The sequence below is a fragment of the Calidris pugnax genome, unplaced genomic scaffold (assembly GCF_001431845.1).
Source record: "Calidris pugnax isolate Ruff unplaced genomic scaffold, ASM143184v1 scaffold208, whole genome shotgun sequence".
Lineage (NCBI taxonomy): Eukaryota > Metazoa > Chordata > Aves > Charadriiformes > Scolopacidae > Calidris > Calidris pugnax.
Window position 1 is genome coordinate 1,718,571 of NW_015090967.1, and position 24,758 is coordinate 1,743,328.

At 39.0% G+C, this 24,758-nt stretch overlaps 1 protein-coding gene across 2 annotated transcripts in view; it reads left to right on the forward strand.

Annotated features, from left to right (window-relative positions):
- The window catches only part of ADAMTSL1 (ADAMTS like 1), a 208,822-nt gene that overhangs the window by 40,164 nt on the left and 143,900 nt on the right, over window positions 1–24,758 (forward strand). For both annotated transcript variants that reach the window (XM_014952589.1, XM_014952590.1), the window contains exons 3-4: window positions 956–1,001; window positions 11,757–11,993. In XM_014952589.1, coding sequence (XP_014808075.1) covers window positions 956–1,001; window positions 11,757–11,993 — 283 coding nt within the window. The remainder of the gene's footprint in view (window positions 1–955; window positions 1,002–11,756; window positions 11,994–24,758) is intronic.

A 24,758-nucleotide genomic window follows, 5' to 3' on the forward strand; every position in this document is an offset into this window, starting at 1 on the left:
CACGTAATTTTGTTGTTTTAAAACCCCCGCCAAAAAAAAAAAAAAAAAAAAGAAAAAAAAAAAAGAAAGAAGGTTGTGGGGGGAAAGCTGTGAATTAAGAAATTAAAAATGTAAGGAATTCTATTCTTTTGAAGGATAATCTTTAAAAACCGAACCCTGCATTCTGAGGACCTCCATTGAGCATGCTGTCTGAACTCATAAAACACATGAAACTTCACCCAAGGTCAAATACTCAGAATACAGGCTGCTGAGTGCTAAAAAGATATCTGGGTGTTGACCTTTCTTCTGGGAGCCCTGCCAGCATCAGGGCTGGTATGGGTCTGCTGTGGGGGAGAAGGAGGAGAGCCATGGAGAGCACACATCAGGGCACGTGCTCTTCATGACCTCTGCTGGGCCCAGCTGCTCTTTGGATGCTGTTCTGCACAGGGATCTGCGAGTGGCGAGGGGCTGGTGGGGTGGGGGAGGAGTAGGGGGGAAGTTTTATGCTCTCCTTTTCCCCTCAGGCAATTGGGAAAAGGTCATGTCCTTCTAGCCTGTCATTTCTCACTGCTGCAGGCACTTCCCTTCCTCCCAGGGCACAGGTTGCTCCCCAGCAGACAAAGTGCGAAGGTGTGAGCCTGGGTGGACATGGAGCTGTGCCCTTGTAGGTAGCTGGGTAGGGACACATGTTGATTTCCAATGTGTAAGCTCCGTACTCTGACCTCCAATTGCATTTATAAACTGACACCACCTTCTAGAAACTCATTTTTAAAGCAAAGGTAGGAAACTGAAGAGTTGTAGAATTCATACCTCAACACTCGTGTAAGGACATAAACCCCTTAACTTCTGGGAAGAATGTGGGATTAGGTGCTTAGAGATCTTTATAAGAAAGATGTCAACACAGTAAACTTTGTGCCTTTGCTTTTTATATTCAGCTATTAATGTTTTTGGGTTTGTTTTTAATTTTTGGACACAGGACCTGTGAAGGGCGAAACATCCGGTACAGGACGTGCAGCAATGTGGTAAGTGAAGTATAGCTTTGATACAATACAAATAATCACATATGACAGTCACGTCCATACTACATAAAATAATTTGGTAATGTGATAGTGAGAATGCTGTAGCTACCAAACCTGCCTCCATACCACAGGACCGCAGGCAATCCTTTGTCAGTTTCCTGAAAAGCTGGAGAGGTCATGGCACAGCACAATGCTAGAACTGTTGGGAAGGGATTGCAGTCACAGCCTTTCCAAATATGGTGTCAGCAACTTCAGAGTTGCTCTTTACAAGCCCCCAACAGAATCGTGACCACTCGTGTTCCCAGTATTACTTTGGTAATGGCTGGTTCACATTGGGTAGTCTGTCAGGCTGGAGGATTAAGCTGTTAAGGATTGAAGACTAGTAAGAGATAAATGTTTCTGTTCACCTGTGCCCTCCCAGCACTGGAATTATGTTGCATGTCTTGAAAAAAACAGTTTTAGGTAGCCTGTACCAGTGTTTTGGCCTTTCCAAAGACTCTTGCTTGTTTTTTATATATGGTGAATATAGTTTTCAATACAATAAAATAAGAAACTTTAACTTCTGTGCTCACCAAAGTGAAAGTGTGTTTTCACTGGTGAAAATGGAAATAAAGACTCTCTTATGGAAACTTTTATTGGATGCCAAGAATAGTAAAAGCTCTCAAATTACATGGAGAAATGTCAGTTTTACCAGTAAAGACGGAAAATGAAATCAAATGTGCACAAGGCAAAGCTTTCTCATGCCTGATAGGGATATATTCAGAAGCCTTTCAATAGCTGCTTTGTCTAAAAAAGTTTAGAAATTTAAGTTAAAAAAATGATGACTTTCCTTCATATTTAGCTTATATTTTCTTCGATAGACAACATTTCATAATGAAAGAAAATGCTTTTATCCAAGTTGTAGTCTCCCATGTGGTAAGATTTCTCACACTTCTTCCTCTGAAAATTGCTCTGGGTGTATCCTTTTGGCTCCTGAAACCTCTCATGAGTCTAGACATATGCTTCAACAACTGACAACAACTGGAGTAGTCCATAAGTAGGTCTGACAGCCGATTAACAGTCCAATTTCCATCTCCGAGGCATTTCGACTACACCATGAGTGTGGAGGGAATGGTTGATTGGTACCAGTCAAGTTGAATGCTGTAGCTCTGTAGACTAAGACACACACAGGAAAAGATAAATACTGTTAAAGGCTAACTGGACTACAGTTAGACTCATCAGTTTTGTTTTAATTTGTGAATACATGCACATTGTGACAGTCCCCTTCCCCTCTGACATGCCCTTGTGTATGCTCAGAGCAGCGAGACAAACTAACATCCTGCTCTGCTCCTGTCAGCTGCTCCTGGATCATCCTGATGAGAGCTGGGGTTTTACCCGAGTTGCAACCCTTACTTTGGAATCATTGAGCTTAGCTTTCCAAGATAAGGAATAATTATTCAGATGATATTTTTAGCTTAGATTCTGTTTCGGAAATGTGCACCTGAACAGTTTTCTTTCAAAATAAGAGCATTGCATAGTTTTGTCAGGCAGTTTCCTTTACATACCTTGTATTTGGCAATATTTGGCTCCAGACTTTCCAACACAGCAGCGAGGCATGCAGCTGCAGAACTCACCTAATTATTTCATACCAAATAATCCAAACTGAAACTTTCAAAGTGCATTACTATGCTGAAATCAGTGACAGTTTTGCCACTGAATCACTAAGACCTAGGCCTGCATTTATGATTTTAACCCCCCTTTTTTGGTGAGGCTAAAGAATAGGTTGTGCCACATTGCTCTTTTCCTTAATAAAAAGATTAAATGAGTTTTCATTTGTTTTTGGTAAACTTGCAAAACCAGCAATAAATGAAACTGTTTGCAAGATTCTGACTGCATCATAATTTGACCAGGACCTCCAAATACAGCTTTATGTCACAAGGAAAGTACTTGGCTGTATTCATTTTGCAGATATTTGATTTCAGTGAAAAGTATTTTCCATTTTTAAAGTATATTGAGTCTTTGATTCAGATGTTACGCCCTTCCACTTACCATCGTCACTATTCTGAAATACTGTGCACCAGCATTCACAACATCAGTCATTACAAGGTCACTGCCACCATGATCAGCATCATAACTTCTGGTAGGATCCTGTCACAGCCATGGTGGTCCTCAGCCTCGTGTTTCTGGGGCTAGGTACCACTTTGAAATACCTTGTGCAGCTCCAGTATGAACCTAAGGCAGTTTGGGAAACCTGGATGTGTATCTCTGAGCTGAAATCCATTCTGTTACTGAATGGTGTAGCTGTACCACTAAAACACTGTTTGTCTCTTTCAGAACAGTAAAAAATATAATTTCTCTTTAATGAAGTCTATTGTCTTTATCTCCAAAATCCAACGTTACACACAACTGGGTCTTGAAAACAATTCATTAACCCCATGGCTTGGCATGGAATTCTGCACTGGAAAAAGCACACAATATTTTTTGTATTTTTGTTAACTCAGACTTTACCTTTTAAGATTTCATTCATAAAGACACTGAAAATCAGGAGAACAGAACTTCCAGGCTCAATGAGACTTACAATTGCATCTGTTAGATGACAGTCACTATAAAGGAAAATGAGAGCAATTCCCTTCATTCCACCCCTGCAAATGAAGCGAGCTATCATGCATTGTGGAAAATTCCTTTCTGATTCTTTGGAAATCTGTGAGTCCTGAAATACAAGTTTTTATTACCATTAGCTTGTGTGTAACTTGAGGACTGATGTTACTGTTCATAAAATATCCAGTCTTTATATTTTCTGCAAGTTGTCTTTCTGTAAACAGACACATGTTTGTTTATATGACTGTCCTCTTACAGAAAAGGAAGGGTAGTAACATACACTAAAAGCAAACTCTTATTTCAAAGGTGAAATTGGAGAATGGGAAGACTACTTCTTGGAGTCTGGCAATGAACACGTTTTCATAGGCACTATCATTTGCACAATTTTGCTACAGCTGGTTTTAATTCATTCTGAAATTAAATTACGGGGCAGGGGGAAGAATGAGATAAAGAAAAAAAGAGGCAAGGGGAGAGAGTTGAGTGCCTGTTTTTTCTGTGACCCGTATTGTTCTAGGGATGCTAAACCATTTTGTGTAGTATAGACTATATGAGAGATTGACACTGCTGCCTATAAAGCTTCTGAGCAGTCCTTAAAAGAACTGATTCAGTCCAGTATGTTCACCACTTGCATTGCCTGGTGTTGATCAGAATCTGGAAAGATTACGGGTATGAAGCCACATGTGTAAATAGTAAAAGAAGGAATGAGGGAGTCTGAAGATGATTTAGGGTTGAATTGCATCTGCTTTTTTTCTTCTTACTATTCATATTGACTCCAAGTATGTTTCCAGCCATTTTAGAATATAATTGTGGAGGAGAGAGAGGGAGTAATTTGTTTTTCTTTAGAAAATTACTCTGAATGCAACAAAAACATGTTTTTGTATCTAGTTGGGTTGTTATACTAAACATTATGCAAAATAAACAAAAATATTTCCAAACTCAGAGTAAGATTTTTTTACCAGTTCTGCTTCTTTCCACCACCCCACCCCCCCGCAAGCTAGCACGCTGCCTGTTCCTTCTTCTAGGCATGTTCTTAGTTGCCAGGTTCCCTCCAGCTTTTTTACCACGATACCATGCTGCCTCATTTTGCCTTTCTCTTTTTCAGTCCTTCTGCCACTATGCTGTTTTTTGCTTTCTCTTCCCCTTTTATATGAAAATCTATCTGAAGGTTGTGTGTTGGAATGTGTACTGTCTTCATGCCTTCTTTCTTCAATCTCAATTATCAAACCTCTTTTTGTGATCTAAAACATTTTTATTTTCCTTGACATTTTTCCCTTTGTTGCACTGCTTTCTGAATCAGACCAGAAAAAACAAATAAGATGCATGAGACCGGCACTTTATTCCCAAAGGACTTTGCTTTTCATATTTACTTGCTTATACCTGCCAGCATGATGATGAACACCACATATAAAACTGCTCTTGAGATTTTGCTGTTTGACATGAAAATAGACAATGCTGGAAGCTGCACAACGTTACTAGCTCTTTCAACAATGTTTGGAGCAGTTCCGTTAAACCTAGATAAGATAAAATTTGTAGATGGTAGATCCCATTAATCAGGCCACCAAAACCTGTAAACACCACCTGCAGCTCTTTTTTATATATACTCCACTTTCTTCACTTGGCTGAAATACCCAGTGTAATGACATCCCCCATTTTTTGGCTTGTATTCAGACAAACTACTTCCATCTCTGTTTCTTATCAGCTCATGCTGCATTTCGTACACACCAGCACCAATATTGCCCATGTTACTTTTGACAAAATGACACTATCTTCTTTCCAGGCACCAAAACCCAGCTTGTTGGAAAATGTCAAACCTAAACTTCCATATATGTACATAATTTTCAGAGTCATTGGCTTCTGTGTATGAGAAGCATCATCACCAGGTATAATTTTTTCAGATCTACAAAAGTTATTAGCAGAATTTATTTCTTTTACCCTCTGGCGGCTAGAAATGCCATATGAAATCTTTTGCAATCAAGCCTCCCAGTTTGCCTTTTGCAGTAAGATAAAAAAAATACAAATTAAAAAGAAAAAGTATAAGCATTACACAACTCCTTACTAACACCAGATTTACTTAGTGTCAGTTTATTTTTTAAGTGGAAATTCTTCCAAACTCAGATAATTTATTGTGACTACAGTCTCTTCTTCAGAATGCTAGATTTTAATAACTACCATCTTATTTCTGAATGGGTGCATTATAGAACCTCAGTGTGTCATCTAGGAATTATTTCCTTATACTTAGAAACAAATGCTTTTAGTATGTTGCTAGTGGTAGCAGCTTTGACTTCTAAATTTGCTGTTTTCTCGGCAAGTAGACCTGTGAATCTTTGACTATTAAAAAAAGAACAAAAAAAACCCCATTACTGCCATTCTGTAGACCAAAGAACCTGGATCGCTTCCATGATGGTGGCATTTCAAGATTCTGTTCAGGACTCTGGATGATTCCTAGACTTAAATTCAAACTTTCTGATGATAATAATAATAATTTTTAAAATTTTCATATCTCTTTTAGATAGCCAATGTGGCACCTATGATGCCTTTAGGAAAGTGTACTCTAATATTATGTGCTTCTATTAGTTTGACTGAAGTATCTGGAAGTTTTTCAAGCTGAAATACAAGTTACTGTCTCTAATTTAAACACTTTAATATTTAAAAGGTGTGAACAAATAAAAATCTCAAAATGACATGAAAACCTGCATATTGAATTACTTGCTAAAAATGGGAGCATACTTTAAGACAAAACAAAACGTTTCTTTGTCAAAAATTGATCTTATAAATCTTTCTAATGACGAGTCTTTCACTGACTGTTTTAGGCCTAATCTCCACTCCGTGTCTATTTAATATAGAGTAGAAGACTCTGCTGATACTCCCCATTTATTTTGGTTATATTATTTCTCTTATGCTTCTCTCTGTCAGCTATTGCAGTGGCTTGGGGTTGTCAGAGAAAGCTATATTATGAACTCCTATCGATTTAAGCAGCTAAACATGATCCTAACCTACTTAGAAGTTCACTGGAGTAGGTTAGTGAAAAATCTGGCTGCAAGGAACTTAATTCAAGCAGGGCACTCAACAAGGCTTCAGGTCTGAGTGTAGTTTCTGTTAAATCCCTAGACCTCCTAAGTCTCTGTACTTTTAGCTAAAGTTCTTATTTAGTCTTGGGCAAGCCACTGCTTGAGGACCTCAGGTTTTCTTCCTCAGTAGGGAAATTGGTGTAGCTGAAATGCTGTGCACACTTCATGGAACTGGTTCAATAAGCTGTTCTGTCAGATGCTGCACAGAGTAGTCCAGTTGTTAGTCATTTTTTGCACAGAGGAAAAGCTCCAGGTATAGTAAATCATTCTTGGCCTCTGCAAATATACAAGCACATATATTATAAACTGTTTTAAGGTTCCTCGACTGTTTCCACGTATTGCAGCTTAGATATGATCTTCCACATTTCACCCACTAAGTAAACTTTAAAAAGCCTGACCGTCTTTTGTCCCATGAAATCTGATCTACCTATCACCATCAAGGGACATCTGGGATTCATCTTATCTTTTTCACTGGTTTGTTGATTAATAGAAATTGTTTTGAATGGGATTCAGACATGGCAAAATTCCAGGGACCTTATGAGTTACAATAAGGTCAAATAGGAGGTCAAGTTAAAAAAAAAAAAATTGGATGTGAAGAAGGGAATGAAACCGTAATAATATGGCCAGCTTTAGGTGCCTTAGAGGTGAAGATGAAACTCCTGTGTTTATTTTAAAATAGTTTTCATACATCAAAGGGGTTTCTGATCATCTTTAAAATGATATATATTTTCATTGCAGTGGAGGAAATCTTGACCTTATAGGATGAACGGAGATTATAGGTATCCAGCACACTCTCAGTGTTTCAGGAATATCTCACGAGCCTTCACAAGTTAAAGGTCATGAAACAGCCATCTAGGACTCACAGAGTTAGAAGAGGAACAGTTGTTTCCTATTCACTGGAAATTTTCTTCCCTAAAAAGTCTTAATGAATAGGAAGCTTGAAGATAAATGGGCTTAGACGAGACTTTCAAGTTTATTAGTTCTTTCTGATTCCTCAAGGAGTGCAATGGCAGTGGTTCCTCATGTCTGCAGGAGCCCACAGATAATTTCCAAAAGAAAACAAGAACCAGTAAGACTTGAATATAGCACCACAGCTGGAGTAACCTGAAGCAGGACTGCAGTGCTTTTGCGGCCAGATACCAGTGCTGCTGCATGCTCCAAGCCAAACATAGGCCATGCGGATGTGGTTAGCAAAATACCTTGCAGAACTACATAACCCATGCAAAGATATGCTACTTTGGGTTCACTGCTACGCTGACTTGGCCCGTGACTTCTGGCTCTCTCAAAGTGTGGGCACACACCCTTGTCTATCAATCTGCTGTGCAGGTAAACAAAGATCTATTGTCAGAGATCTTCCAGGATCACAGCCTTCAATGGAGTAAAATGTTAACTTCAGTGAAGCAGTGCTAGCTGGCAGCTGCAGAGGATCCCCTTCCACCAAGCCCCCATGCACATACTGAAGGCAGGCCGATTATTTTAAGAGAGGAAAAGGCTTTGTGGAGTCAAAGTCTATAGTTTCTCCTGTCCAGGAGCCAGCACTGCAGAAATGAGGCACAAGAAGGTTCAAACCAGCAAACCTTCTTATCTAAAGGTGTGCAAAGTGTTCAGAAGAAAATAGCAATTTACTGCTTGAACAAATATTCAACTAAACGCTGATTTTGCTTTATCTGTTATTTGAACAACAAGAATACTCATTTATAGGCTGTGAGCTTACACCTGTCTTTCATTATATGATTGCACAAAGGTCAGCACAAAGAGGCTGTGATCCTCACTGACATGTAATACAAACGATAAATAGTAAATTTTAAAAGCAAAAATCCCCATGGACAGGAGATTAATAAGCCGTGCCAATTCTGTACAGTTCCCACTTTTTCAGTCTTAGTCACCTGTGATGATGGGTAATATTCAGACCATGACTTTTTTGACATTGCCTGTTTTGGTATAAAAAAACAGTGCACAGGTTAAGCAGGTGTTATGTATGTTGGTGCAAGTACATGTGCTTTCCTAACTGGCAGGAAAGTTTCCCCCTGAGTCAAAGGGATCCTCAAGGCCTTCAGGTAGATTTGGATTCAAGATTTCAGTAGGAGAAAAGTGTGGGCCAGACTGTGACCCTTTTTCGTATCTGTGTGCCAAGATAAGTATGCATGCCTGCATTTCTGACTGCTTGAATGTGTTCTTTGAATGGCTTCAAGTTTCACATGAAAACTTTTTTAAACAGAAGCTTTACTATTTAAATCCATTGTTTTATTTTGATCATGATATCAAAGACTTGAAGTATTTAACATCAGTCCTGGTCACCTGCCGTGTCCTGAAAGCTTGTTATGTTGACTGTACATTTTTTCTTTCTTTGATTTAAAAATAAATTCCAACACAACAAACATAGTATTGAATCCTGTACAAAGCAGGATTATGAACTCTGTATGTCGTGTGCTTTATTGGGCCTTTCTGTCTTTGTAAAAATAAAGCTATTGCAAGCCAGAAAGTTTCAAAGGTAGAGCCAAGCTTGAACCAAGCAAGAGAGTTGGCTTGGATCTCTGCAGCAAGCCTAAGCCAAGCCAATATAGACCTGATTGTATTCATTTATGGACAGAAAAATTCAGAGAAGGATATGCACCAGAAGATTTTGTGGCAGGAAATAAGGCCACAGTGTTCCTCTTTGCTTGTCTCTTCTGTACTTGAAAATAGAGCTAAACCAGATCTTCGGTCAAGCTGTAACTGTCTTGTTCATCCTCTGTTTAAAAGCAGAACATAAAGACCACTTTTTCTCTAATTACACAGCTACAGAGGAATAATGAATTTCCCACATATTTTTCTGGTCTCTGCATTCTGTGCTGCAGTCCAAACTTTGTCCCTTATGAACAGTTTGCCCAGATTACAAAAAGGGCATAATTGCCTCTAAGTTTTTCTGGAGATTTTAAAATCAAACTGAAATACTTTCAACATCTTACTTTTTGTTTTTCCTTTAATTTTCCATAACATGGGAATAGGAAAACTGTCTGCTGTCTGAGTCCTCCAGCAGTAAAATTCCAGCTACAAGCTCGGACTTTCAATTTCCACTTTCAAAAAGAATGAATGAGCTCTGGATTATTGCTCTTTAGTACATATTTTTTATAGAGAAAGATTTAGCTCAAATCCTTTTTTTTTTTTTTCTCTTACACTTTAATCCATTTAACCTTTTCTAGCAGGAACACTATTCCCTGGTACTTAGGCAGCAAAAACTTTTAGCTGGAGCTTGACCCATTACTTGTGGGCTGCAACACAAACACAAATCAAATCAACTGAAAATTTGCTATCATGGTACAAAGCAAATTAGCTGAAGATCTGTAGTTTAAGGTCATGACTTGTATGTGTGTATGGTTCATGATGAGAAATGTTAGGAGTGGTGAGATTCAGCATCGTCCAACAGTCCAACAAGATGGGCCATAGACACATTGCCACTGCACAGTGAATGAGAGGCCAGGTTGGTTATCCCTTGCTTGAGCCAAGGGTACCCAAATGACAAATTTACAGCTTAGATTCTGCCAGCTTGCTTCAGGGAAAAGTTTGAAAGCTTGATTTTTAATGCAGGTTTTATTTTAGGCTCTAGTACTAAATGCTGCTCCTTTAAAGTCATAAAGTGACATGAAGCCTCCATGCAATTCGTATTGAAAGCTGTAGTAATCTGCCCTATTCAATAGAAGCAGAAGAGCATTAGTGATGAAGGTGTAGAAAAAGGTCTGAGATACAGAGGTGATTATTTAAACCCTAGAATGTACATTTTGCCTCAATAGCAGCAAGACTTTACTAGCTGGGAGGATAAGAAGTCTGTGAGTAAGGTTGTCCTTAATTATACTTGAATTTCTCTATGATTAAGTAGTTTGAGGACAAACAGAGAATCTTATAAGAATATTGTCTGGTTATGTTGTTCTGTATACATTAAAATCCTTCTCTAGCAAGTCTACATGTATGATTCTGTATAAAGATGTTACAGTCCTCAAGCAAAATGCATAACAGGTATTCATTTCACCTAGTATTTCTAGGTGTCATCGGGAAGTAGATTTCCTTACAGCGGCAAGGTGGAGGACTATGGGACCTTAGTAAACTGAGGCAGCCATATTGCAAACATTTGCTTTTTTATCACAGTTCTCATTATATTTAATGTTTTTACTAAAGCTTAGCTTCTGTGTTCCAGTAATTATGTAAGAAATTCAGGTTACTTCAAAAAAAATGGAATTAATCTCTAGTCTTTGTGGTTGCTTGCACAGGAAAACTTGAAATATCATTCTTCAAGGATCAAAAACTGGAAAGGAAATAAAAGGAACCTGTTTATTTTGCTTGAAGTCTCATGATTTTCAAGCTCTTGTGCTCTCTCAAGAATTTCACTCATGGTTTTTAGTGCTAAATGATGGCAGGAAAGTGTATGTGGATAGGAAAAACCTCACACTCATCAACAAGAGACTTTAAGTAGTGTAAGTGGTCTTTGTTTTTTACATCAGGTGAATAAGGTTCAGAGTAGGGTTTATATGTCTTCTGAAGGATTAGCAACAGAGTTTTTTAAAGGTCTTCCCATTAACATAATAGTAGGTCACTAGTTATGTGAGTTTTGAAATCTTAAATTAAAAAATGCAAGTATGCATCACCTTTTTCCGATTCTTGTTGCTCTACTAACTGATTTAGGTCACTAAGGCAAAAAAAGAAAAAACTAGTGAGAAGAGCTTAAATAAACAAACAATTAAATCATGCAATTCTTTTTTCTTTTTCTTCAAACAAAGAGGAAGGTTTGGCTGGAAGAGAGTGTCTGTGCACACACACTTCTGCACATATGTGCACAAGTGGAAAGAGGCTCAGCAAGAGCATTTTGGAGCTATGGTTAAGACACGTACAGTGTGTTTCTTATGTTCCAGGCATATTTACACATGATCTTGATGTTCTTTCAATACTTTTGGGGAAAGAAGAAAGAAAGGTATAATTATGCAGTTGAATTCTGTGAAGCTGCAGCTATTTCAACCAGTCTTCTTTGTCTAAACAGAAAATCTCTCTACATCTGGCAGCTGTGGAGTGCAGCCGGCTGCATGATGCTGTGACTGGCTGTCCTGAATAGACCTGCTGACCTTTTCCTCTTTCTTTTCTGCAGGATTGCCCGCCAGAAGCAGGTGATTTTCGTGCCCAGCAGTGCTCTGCTCACAATGACGTCAAGTACCAGGGACAGTTTTATGAGTGGCTTCCCGTCTCTAATGACCCTGACAACCCATGCTCGCTGAAGTGCCAGGCCAGAGGAGCAGCTCTGGTTGTGGAGCTGGCTCCAAAGGTTCTGGATGGGACCCGGTGCTACACTGAATCCCTGGACATGTGCATCAGCGGCTTGTGCCAAGTAAGGACAGAAGCCCTACCCTACCACCTTTCCCCGTGGCTCCCCCTCTCAGGTCTCTCTCACATGCTCACTCTTCTCCTCCATACTTGCATCATTTTAGGATATTCATTTTAATCTGTTTTCATTCTTTCAAGCTGACTTCTTCTGCCTTGTTTGGAGAGGTGTACAAATTCAAAGGTTTGTGCTGTTTCCTTGGGGTTTTTTGGAGGAATGTATTCTCAGTTTTTTAACAGTTTAGCATAGTTAGCCGCAGTAGCAGATCTCCTTTGAGAGCACCATAAGAAAATAATGGCTTAGCTTTAAGTTTGGATATACCAAAGTTTTCCAAGGCTATGAAATCCCATTGTCTTTGAGGATTATTGCTCCCCAAAGTCACAATCATATAGCAGTACATGAGGTACTAAACTGGAAAATCTACCATTGATTTGCTACAGGGCTAAGCAAGCTGCTACGTCTCCTTAGGTCTCAGCTTCCATGTTTAAGTGAGATATGGAAACTTTTTAACCCTTCACTTCACAGTGCATGGAGATCTTTTAATCATTCAACCAATTTATTGGCATCCTAATGTGGTTTTATAGTACCTTTGTGCTTTTACTTGTATATTGCTACTCTTTTGAACCCATGTACATTAGACTTTTGTCTCCTGAACTACATGTAGGCTACATGTTCATGGAGAGGAGGACATTTGTGCCATCTGTGTTAAGTACTGAACACACCCGAATCTCAGAAAAAGTTAACTCTAGATTCATGTTTCAGTGCCCAGTCTCCTTCAAATCTATGTAAACTTGATGTGTTGTTGACCTTCCAGTGTATTTTCAGCTACTTTATGTATCTTTGGAAGCTTTTCTCCCTGCTCCCTTTCTCTTTGATTTTCTGTTCTGAGCCAGGAGCAGTCCTGCAGTATATGAAACAGAGTAGGCAGTTATTGTGCTAATCTCATTTGTGATCTGAACGAGGCAGTCATCTAGATTTGTTGACCTCAGCCAAGTGCACAAGTTTCTCAAAATTCCAGATTCCTAACCAGACAGACTAATTTCAGTCCTCTTTTGTGTTTCTTAATCTTTGAAAAACTTAACTAGAGGCACAGGAATCTGGTTGGGAAAATGACTCGAAGTATTCTGCCTATAGTGTCCTGGAAATTAGGAACAGTGTGTACAGGCTCTACATCAGGCTGATTTCTGTTTTCGTCCAAATATGAAGCATACGTTTCTGAGAAAACCTTCCCTTAGGAACAAAGCTCATAAGCATCCACTACTAAACCAAAGTAATTTGCACTGTCATGACACTTCTAGCTGCACTGTTACAACTATGAAGACTGATGTTATTTCTTAACTGTCTTTGTGGCTAAGGTAAGTATTTTGAAAATAGACAAGTACACTATTACTAGTGCCCTTGAGGAATTTCAGTTAAACTAACCCCTTCCTTATATACCCTAGAATGGTAGAATAATTTTAAATGCATAAACACAACGACTATATATTTTCCATATTCTTCAATATTCAGTTTCTTCATCAGCATATTCCAAATATTTTTTACAATTACTGCACCATTTTTGAAGATGGCCAAAAAAAATATAAAAATACAAATCCTCATGCTGCATTCCTCACAGTGAATGATTTTATACTTTTGGGTGTGTTAAATTTAAGGCAACTCAGCGTGTTCTTGTCACAGTGCGCCCTTCCTAGCCACTCTTGTCATTATGAGGGTAGACATATAGCATTAGAAAGTTCATAACTAGATTTGCCCTAATTATATGCTTTAGGACAGCAGCTGCTTTACTGTCTATCACAGCAATAGCTCATACTACCTAAGCAGTCCGGAAAGGTAAACAGTATGAAATTTGCCAGAATTAATGGTGAACCTTCTTTGAAAGCAACATTCTTCCATGCCTTCTATAAAGGGTATTTTAAAAGAGCAGAAAACCATAGTATTATGGTAGAACAAAGTGGATCATTCTTGCTCTGTAACATTTGTGTGAACCAGCTTTCTTCTGTAAGCGTAGACAATGCATGTAAATTTCAGATGAGACAATACGTGATCTTAGAAGCTAATGCCATGCATTTTCAGTATTAGCTAAAGGCTACCACTTACCTAAACTGGTTAACACGCTGTAAACATAACAATTACAGGTCTCAGTAGTTTGTGAGAGTTCATAATGATCCTGGGGATTCAACAACATTTTCATGAGATGTTCTCTGGAACTGCATGATTTGGGGGAGTGCAGCTGACAGCTGTAATAACACGAAGGCATGGCTTGTCACAACTGAAAAAAACGCAGTCTCCTGAGGATTGTATTCCATCTAAGTTCCTGAAGATTAAAAAGATTATGTTTGTTAACAGGTTCTTTGCAAGAAGTAATTACATTATCTTGGGGATGAGAAGGTGTGTTTTCTGGATTGCTCACAGCAAAACTACCAAAAACAACTTTAAGTTTGTCATCTTAGTGGGCTTGCACTGATCCAACTACGATTAGTCTGGGTCTTTATTACAGAGAAGTGTATGGACTTTCATAATATGTTCTGACTACACCCTTAGGTATGATTTTTTTTTACTCTGTAGTTGGCAACCAAGAAAGAATTGAATGTCATTCAGCTAGAACACTTTATAAAACATATAAACATGCCTATTCAATTACAGTCTGTGCAAGAATCCTGAATTATTTAAAGTGGCGCTAAGATCAGTGTATGCTTACGTAGACATAGTGCATTTTTCCCCATGGATCAAATAATTGTGTCAGCTCTCTGAATTAACCACAGGTATATTTCTTCGTGTGCAAGATTTGGGCCAGTCCATGGCCATTTTTGTGCTCATAAGCTGCTTCTGAGGTTATTAGTGGCAGAAATGAAATTAATTTTATTTCCTTCTGTGTTCTTACTATTCTTTCGCGAATAAAGTGTGCTGGTTTTCATTTTCATTGGTAAATATGCATTTTTTCACAAGGTGCAAGATTTGGAAATTACAAGATCCCTCTTTCATATTTATCCCTTCATTTTCATGTTGTTTGGATGTTTAGTAGCTTAGTGGCATATTTATGAGTCTTTGTTTAATTACTAGTTATTGACCCGAAGGCTTTGTTTTGCATGCTGGCCACCTACCAGTCAAAGTCAGAAGAGACGTCTGATTATATTCAGGACAAGCAAAGCCACCTTAGTGTGTAGGACAATCTGTATTCCTGAATCTTTGAATCATTGAAGAGTGCGCTTAGAGATTCCTAAAAAAGATGTTTAATTTTTTTTTTCTACAGAAGTAGGGTATGGGAGAGGTTATGCAGTTGCTGATTCAGAAATGTTTCATGGTATAGGGCAGTATACGTGACTCTGCCAGTTCAGGAATCATGCAAGCTGTGTGTCTTTTGCCTCTTCCCATACTACATAAATATAAATGTATTTATCTTCTGTGAAGGGATGGGTTTTATCTTACCATTATTCTTTGTGTAAAACACCTAAGAAATTAATGGGAATTAATTTCTGAGCATTGTTTTTTCCTTTTCGGATATATACCTTTAAATCAATAGGTGACAGAGGCTGAGCAACACCATTTTTCGAATGAAAAACTCTTTTTGTAATGCCTGTTATTTCTTCCTAATTGTCTTCTTCCTCCTAAACATTATAAATCCCTCTCCATATGGATATCTGTGTTATTTGAGTCCCTTTCTCTTCCTTGAAAGAAATACAGATTATTTCTCAGATGTACACTTTGTGTCTCATTTTGAGTTTACCTGAGGATATAGTGTGCCATATATGCAACTAGCTTAAACCACCATGTCTATAGAATGCTCTTTAAGAGAAATGGGGCTTTAATGTCCCACATTAGGAAATCTCTGTATGGATAGAATTAATGGGGATCCAGAACACAAAACATTTTAACACTTCCAATTTCTAGTTTAATTTTCCCTGTTTTTAAAATTAATTCCTGTACTTTAAATCCATTACTACCTTTTGGATGGTATAAGCGATTCCTTGGTGTGGCAATTGGAGTTACTGGTCTCACTTTGCCAGAGATCCTTGGTTGCACCTGTGAAACTCAGAAGAAATTTTCTATACTCTATGGAGGCAGCACTTCAGATTCACTAACCACTGCTCACACTGAAGTAAAAACCAGACAGCTTCCTACTTACCTTCACACTCACTGAGGACTAGAGCTTTAAAAATCTTCTATTTCCATTATTAGCAGTAGAAATTCATTGTTTATAGTATTGCATATTGACTATCTTAATGCCACTTTTCTATGTCAGAAAAAATGACAGTTTTTCTATTTCTATTTCTAATTTCTACTTCTATTGCTATTGCTATTGCTATTGTTATTTCTATTTCTTTTTCTATTGCTATTTTTATTTCTATTTCTTAGGGCCACAAAGATGATTAAAGGTCTGCAGCATCTCTCCTATAAGGAGAGGCTGAGGGACTTGGGTCTTTTTAGTCTTGAAAAGAGAAGACTTCAGGGGCAACTAATCAATGCTTACAAATACTTTAAGGGAAGAACTAATCAATGCTTACAAGTACTTTAAGGGAAGGTACCAGGAGGACAGGGCTGTTTTTTTTTCAGTGGTGCCCAGTGACAGGACAAGAGGAAATGGGCACAAACTTGCGTATAAGAAGCTCCACCTAAACATGAGGAGGAACTTCTTTACTGTGAGAGTGGTAGAGCACTGGAACAGGCTGCCCAGAGAGGTGGTAGAGTCTCCTTCTTTGGAAACATTCAAAATCTGTCTGGACAAGTTCCTGTGCAACCTGCTCTAGGTAGACCCACTCTGGCAGGGAGGTTGGAATAGACAATCTCCAGAGGTCCCTTCCAGCCCCATATGATTCTATGATTCTTTTAAAATACCTCATATTATACTTCTATTTGAAATCAAGACTGTCCTTTCTCATCACACTTTACCTCATCACAACAACAAAGGTCAGAATCACTGCACTGAGCCCTGCACTGATTTCTCCACTCTGCTACATACAGATCACACCTAATATTTAATCTTTTCGTAAAGGAGACAACATGGATCTTTTAATGATTCTTGCTTCATTCTTTCTCTCTTTATTTTTCTCTCTCTCTGCCTATCCACCCTTTCTTCCTTTCCAGTCTCAGAATGTCCTGCTGTTGAAAGACCAACTCTGATCCTAATATGAGTCCTATTATTATTATTACTATTGTTATTATTACTACTGCTATTGTTGTTTTTATTAAAGATCAGGAATTTTTTAAAATACCTCATATTATACTTCTATTTGAAATCAAGACTGTCCTTTCTCATCACACTTTACCTCATCACAACAACAAAGGTCAGAATCACTGCACTGAGCCCTGCACTGATTTCTCCACTCTGCTTCATACAGATCACACCTAATATTTAATCTTTTCGTAAAGGAGACAACATGGATCTTTTAATGATTCTTGCTTCATTCTTTCTCTCTTTATTTTTCTCTCTCTCTGCCTATCCACCCTTTCTTCCTTTCCAGTCTCAGAATGTCCTGCTGTTGAAAGACCAACTCTGATCCTAATATGAGTCCTATTATTATTATTACTATTGTTATTATTACTACTGCTATTGTTGTTTTTATTAAAGATCAGGAATTTATTTTATGTGTATGGTTGAATAACAGAATGAATCCTATTACAGCTCTAATAGTGGGATTAGATGCAATGATAATAAAACTGGTAGCTTCTGAGAAGGCCTTTAAATAAGTTTGTTGCTACAAAAAGTTTCTCCAGAATTGGAAAAAGCACTTTAGTTTCTTCTCCCAGAACTGCCCATCTTTCTCCATTACATTATTTAAGTTTTACAGATTGTTAGTCAAAGAGAGCTGCATCCCAGAAGTGCTTATCTTAATGTCTACTATTTATGATAATATTAATTTGTACTTTACAGATCTGCTATCAAATACTACTAGAAGTAGTGTTTAACTTTTCAGATTTATTGATTCCTAAGACATTTTCCTGATGAGCTGCATAGTGAATTCAAGTTAGCTGACAACAAGGTTACTTTCCTTAGTTACCTTTCACAGACAGTGAAAAGCATCTATAACAAAAGTAGTCAGTCTGTGGACCCCAGTATATTACGGACACAGACTGACAACCACTGATTCAAAAAGCATTAGAAATGATGATTTAACAAAGTGCAATGGCTTGCTATGTCTTATTTATATACAATAGAATTGTAGCCAGGAAAACTCAGCTGAATTTCCAAAGCTATTGTTCATCTCAAACTGAGCCAATCAGTGCACTAGGTTAAAAATATTTTGCCAGAAGGTATTGAAGATAGTTTCATACAGCTTCTTAACAAATAAAACGTATTTCTTTCAAATATTGCATTAAGCACTGCTGTGTTCTATTTTGGTGTTACACATACTTAAATGGCTATATATATATATATATACACGTATGTGTGCTTCTAATTTTTTCATCAGAGACAAAGGCTACACTGGCTGGTGCATAATGTCAGAAGTGTGGAAAAATCTGTTGTCCTTTAAGTAGTTGACTGTGCTTTATTGCCTGTCTAACAAGTAACAAGTGATAGGACATGAAGAAATCTAAACCAGGGGAGGTTTAGATTGGATACTAGGGAAAATTTCTTCACATCCCCTGTGGGATGTGCCTGCAGAAATTGGCACTTGGGCCTGTGGCCGTTCCTAGTCATTCCTTAGCTTGGGACCTGATTTCTTTGCATGACCTCCTCAGTCCCTTCAAGTCAACTCCTGTTTCAAGGAAAGCGAAGGCCAGTAGCCTTACCTACTCTGTCTGAAGCCCTGGAAGAAAATGGCCTGCATTTTTCCATACTGCAACACGCATTGCTCTAATGTTAGAGACTATTCTCATCCTTGCTTGTTACTGGTAACACTGGGGATCATGTGCTTGTTTTTGACAAGATCCCATTTTTCTGCATTTTAATTTGGCATACTGTCTAACTGTGAAAACTCTGAGAGACAATAATTTCCAGATATTTTTGCCTGAGTTGCTGTTTTACATTCACGCAAGAGAACTCAAAATGCCTGGCATTTTCCCATTTGATGGCAAAGTATAGAAATGAATGACCTTTTCTCACTAATTCTCTACAAACAGGCATTGTGTTTTTACCAGTGTGTATTCATTTTTAGAGGCATTCAGCCCCCCCGACAGCTTCCAGTAATAACCTTTTTCTTCTGCCAAGGCTATGACAGAAGTCAGATTAAAACGAAAGAAAGCATTGGGGAAAAAAAATCTAGGTATTTACATGTTGTTGGGATTTCTGTCTCCTGTAGTTCAGCTATTTCTGGCCCCTGTTTGTAGCTATGTTCTTTTCTTTGTTGTTTGTTTTTGTTTTATTTCTTCTTTTCTGAGCTTTAAAACACCAGAATAAAGTGTGATGATAACACTTGGGCAAGAGGATGGCTATTTTTCCTCAGATGTCTAGAAGGCATTATAACAGGGTCTAAGTTGTCTTTCAATTTATCCCAGCCTTTTTTCATGACGGTTATAATGGCTTTTCAGTTTCTGATGTCTGCACTAAGCTCTTGGACCTAAATGCTCATAATGAATCCATCTTTTTTTAGAGATTATTGAAACCTAAGTGCCTTCTGGGGAGATAACATTTCAAAAAGTACTGAATTCTTAATTTCAGATGGTCAGGTGCTTTTGAACAGTGTCAGGCTAAACAGCTGAACTGCTGTTTGAACTTTTATCTAGTAGTCTCCATCCTCATCCACCTCATGTTCTGCGGATAACAAATCTTGTTTTCCTGTTAATGAATATCATTTTTCTGAGACGAAAGAAGGAGCTTTTTCCCCAGCGTGACATCTTTTCAGCACACAGAAAGGAGTGGGGTAGAGAACCTAATGACTCACAAGTGCAATAGCCAAATGGTTAAATTGCTGTCATTGTGCCAGGTAACAACATTTTTGTGGCAGAGAGTGGCAAGGGAATGGGGATATGTTTATTGTGTGAAAGAATCTGCATTTGCATTATTAGAACTCCGCTCCCCTGCCCTGAGCTATCAGTTTTCTACTTGACGGTCCAAAAGAGATTGGCACCACTGCAAAGATATTTTGTTCTAGCCTTTCATCAGACACAATACCTGCTGCTAGTCCCAAGTATACCAGCAGTCTACTGTGGGTATGTCTTTGACCAGCAGCACACACAGTACCTCCCTTTGCTGAGGGGGAAGTACATTGTAATTTGGAGGCTGAGCAAAAAGAGACATTTGGAAGACTCCTAAGAGTTCTGTTACAGTTAGCAGGAAGTCGTCTGTGTCCATGTATTTCCTTAGCACATCTAAAAACCTGAGGTGGGTAAAGTGGTGTGGGAGGTTTAGCGTTGTGTGAAGATGGCAAGGTGTTTGCACTGTCTGGGTAGTTTTGAGAGTCCCCACCAGAAGAGATGAGTGGCTCTCACCAAAGACCATGGCAAGGCTTCCAGTTACTGTGAAGATCCAGAAAAGGGGAGCTGCAGGCATTTTAGCTAGTTTCCTCTGTCATCCCAAGTGTCTCTCATGGAGCCTGCGTGCACTCCTCTTACACACTGAGCAGCAGGTTGGAATACCACATAGACTAAGCAGTTTCAGCAGTGGCTTGGGGAAATGCAGTCTCACTCAGGTATTTGAACTGCGGGTGAAGCCTGTTCCTTGATAACACAGATTACATGACTGCCTGAAGCACCAACAAGTCTGTGCTGGCACTGTTAGCAGCAGAGCACTGCAGCTGAATCCCCGTTGAGCCAGCCAGCTCCTGTCAACAAAAGAAGACTGAGAGAAGGAAGCTTGTACGCCCAGCAGAAGAGAGGTCTGAGTGGCAATATCAAGTATGTCATGAAGTCACCAGAGCTGACAAGGGGTCACAGTCAAATGTAATGTGTCACACGCACCAATTAAATGCTTTTGCAGTTTTGCGCTTCATATTCTAGGAGAAGAGAATGGGTCCAGAGGGCAGACTTAATTGAATTTCCTTTTGGTTTCTCAAGCATGTTCTGAGGAAGCTGAAGGAGAAATGCCTTGATGAGTTTTGACTTAAAATGGTCTTTGCAATCACCTTCTGTTGAAGTATTTTCATCTTCTACAAAACCTGGTAAATCTCCTGGAAATGTTAAATAAAATATCCAGATAATAAGTGTGATTCTTCTGGAGAAAATCAAGCATTTCAATAACAACCTGCCATATAGACCAACATGCACTGACTAAGAAAAGTTAGGGATATTTGTTCTCGTCCATCAACAAGAACAAAAGCATGCAAGAATAAAGCAGAAACTCATTCTTACTCTGGCAGAATACGGACAAATGAACCCAAACCCAGCCAAAACCAAAGAAAAGTATGAATGAAATGGATAAGTGAATATGAATAGTCACAAAAGCGTCTTTTCTTCCTCTTATAATCTATTTATAAACTCTTGGAACTTAATTCTGTTCAAATGTTGTTCCTTATGGAATGGCAGCTTCTGGATTTCTCTGTCATCAGAGAAAGAACTAGACATGGTTTTGTTTCCACAACACTGGGCTCTCCTATGTCAGCCCACACAATAAAATGGTTGTTTATGTATGACTGAACCCAAAATATTCCATCTTTTTTATGTAGGAAGATTCCTTCTAATGAAATTTGCATATAAGGATAGGAGTTGCCTTTTTCCCACATTAGATGTTTTAATGCTTCTATAAATCTTCAATTAGAAGCTGTAGCTTTTAAATTGATTTAATTGCTTCTTTTAAAATCAAGAGTGGTTTCAGAATGAGGTTACATTTATTCTTTTCCCTGAGGGAAACCTGAGAAATTGGAGTTTCTCTTGAGTTCCATCTGCTGCTGAGTGTTTGCTGTTTGCTTCTAGAGCTTTGGCTGAACCACTGACTCCCAGTGTATTGTTTCTACCATGCCGGTAGGGTGAGAATCCATGAGCGTCCTGGTCTGGGTTTAAAAATATGAATAGCAGGGAACCCTGACTCTCTGGGAATGCCAGGCTGATGGGACAGATACCAAGTAGGATCTGCAGATCGGTTCCGGTGGATGAGTGGATAAGGCGACAAGCAACAACAAATCATTGAGCTGGCCAACCACATGCTCACTGTGTTGGAAGGTGGCTCTCAGTCACTCCAGTGGCTATATTTAACAACTTGGCTACTGATCAGTGACTGAAGTTTGTTTACACTGCCTGTAGTGTAGCACATTCAGTTGTGTTTGGCTCAAGTGCCAAGCAAGTACATTGATTGGATGTGTCACTGGGCCTACTGTTACCAGCACAGTCGCAAATTGCCTTGCCATTGTGAAAATCATCTTCGGGTCTTCAATTCTAGTTACTGATTGTGGTGTGCTTGCATCAAAATTCCTTGGGACGTAGGCGGATCCTGCCTGGGGCTTGGTGCTGCCCAGGACTGCCTGTCACAGGATCACGTTGGTAGCCTCTGCCAAAAAAATGATGAGGCTGTGAACCATCGTCATAAGGTGCTGGCGAACAGAAAGGCAGATGTCACTTTGGCAGGGGTTGTGAGCCCCTGCACCGCCAACACCAGTCAGGTTCCAGTTTGCTGTGTTTGCTGTTACAGCCTGGAGCTTGTTCTCTCCACAGTAATTTAAAGAGTACAACGGCTCTTCATCCTGATGGTAAAACAGGATTTTGGACCCAGTTGAAACAGTGGCTTGGATCCAAAACTTTCTTCAGCTGAGCAGTGACAATCAACTCAAGTCCCAGACTGAGCCCCACATTAGTATCCATGTGAAGGGCAACTTTGTTTTTCTCAGATTCTCAGAACTTCTTGTGTTTGAACTGCAGACATGCCCTTTGAAAAACAGAGAGATTTATTTATAATTGGCTAGATTTGCAAGCTTGCTTCATTACATTATTTCCTGCCCAGAGTTTCTTAATACTGAATAGAAATTATTATGAAAAAGTCTTACTTCAGGGCATTTCCAGGCTACCAGGGCTGAAGCAGAACCTGTCATTGCTGGTCCAGTTTTATTCCTGGAAAAATCTGCTAAACTGAGCCAGAGTTCAAGTCCGCAAGGGGAACACATACACATATAACATTCGTGCACGCACTCAGTGAGTTAGTTCCAACTCCTGTTGTGGGACTTTCAGTCTGATGCCTTTAAACTACACATAAGCAGTTGCTCTGATACCTTTAAGACCATCTTTTTTTTTGCAGTGTCCTGTAAAAGCTATTTTATGAATGTATCCGAAAGTCAGGAGTACCCCTACTTTTCTTTTTTGCCAACTCACTGGCTGTCAGTGGAGTAAAGGTGGTGATGATGGTGGTGGGGGATATCTAACTCTGCATGAAGTATGGGAGTTCAGCCTAAAATGTAATATGGAATCTTTACCTCTGAGCAGAACTGTGGTTTCTTATGCCAGAAAACAATATGGGCTCAGCCAACTAAGGATTAGCTGTTATTATTCTGGCTTTTTGTTGCTAAATTTTTTTATGCTAAACCCATAAGGAGAATAAAAAATCAGCTCACTTTAGAGGTGGTAAAGGACTGGGCAGGGAGTTCATACTCACCTGTGATTTCCTCACTCTGGTACTATATGGCTGACATCTTCCATATACCAAGAGACCTCCAGAGCTCTGCATGATCTGCCTTTACTGCTGTAAGGGCATTTAACCACAATAGAAACGAGTTTCATAGGAGCACTTTTAGATATATACAAGAGCTTCATCCAAAGCCTATTGAACTTATAAGTGCATTTTCTTGATTTTAATCGGGTTTGGATTAGATTGTCAGAGAACTTAATGGAGCCACTTCTGACATTTTGTGCGGTAACAATCTGCAGTTCAAGCCTCTGACCACACTTCAGCAATTTGAAACTCAAAAGATTTCAGTGTGGAAAGTCTGTACTTCATTACTCTGCTTTAAGGGGAGGAAGCTTAACATGTAATAGAAATGAGTACGAAAACTGCTTACTTCAGAACATTTCCAGGCACAACTTTTTGTAGTAATCCATTTTCATTCCTGGTGGGGGCTTCCTTCCCAGTCCTTTATGGATCGAAAAAGACTTCATCTCCCTAAACCCCCCAGGATATATTAAGACCAGGACTAGAATGCATTGGAAAAGGAAGTTTCCATCCCACAGAAACTTCAGAATTTCAACATTGGTTCTAGTTTCAAACCAAGATGAGGAGTTGACATTTCAAAGCTTTTCAGAGAGTGAAATATTCCCCAGAACTCTGATTCAAAAATGTCAGTATTTTGTTTCAAACTGTGTCCACCAAACCATTAATCTGAGCTGTAGATTAGAAGTACAATATCCCTATTCACTCCTTTGCCTAACAAGCTGATCGAGCAGTATCTTCCTGTGCTTGGTGCACATTTTCACGATGAGTCCCGGTCACCCTCAGTCAGACGAGTATGCCTGGAGGTCAGTGTCTTCTGGGCAGGCTTTGCTAGCTCTTCAGTCTAAGTGAATCTACTTGTGCTGGTAGCTGCATCTTTTCTAGAGTATTGCATCTTTGGCATCCCTGATAGCAGCCATTCCAAAACCTCCCCTGTGTGGTTTTTTCATGTTATACGTGGATGTTGAAATAAACAATTCTGACTTCCTGTTCCTTGCTAACTCTGCAGATTTCAGGGTGGGGGGCAAGGGGGACTGGTGACATATTTTCACCCATACCTTCATTTTTTGCGGTGCGTACTCTGCAGCCTTGACGGAGAGTGAAAATAATATTGTGGAAATAACATATTCTTATCTCAACTCAGCCAAACCTGTGTTTCTTCTGCTCATAGAGAAAAAAAATTATTATTCTTATGAACTGTGTATTATTTCAGGAGCACTTTAATATTTCCTTATCTGATCTTTTGCTTTCATAGGACTCTAACTATA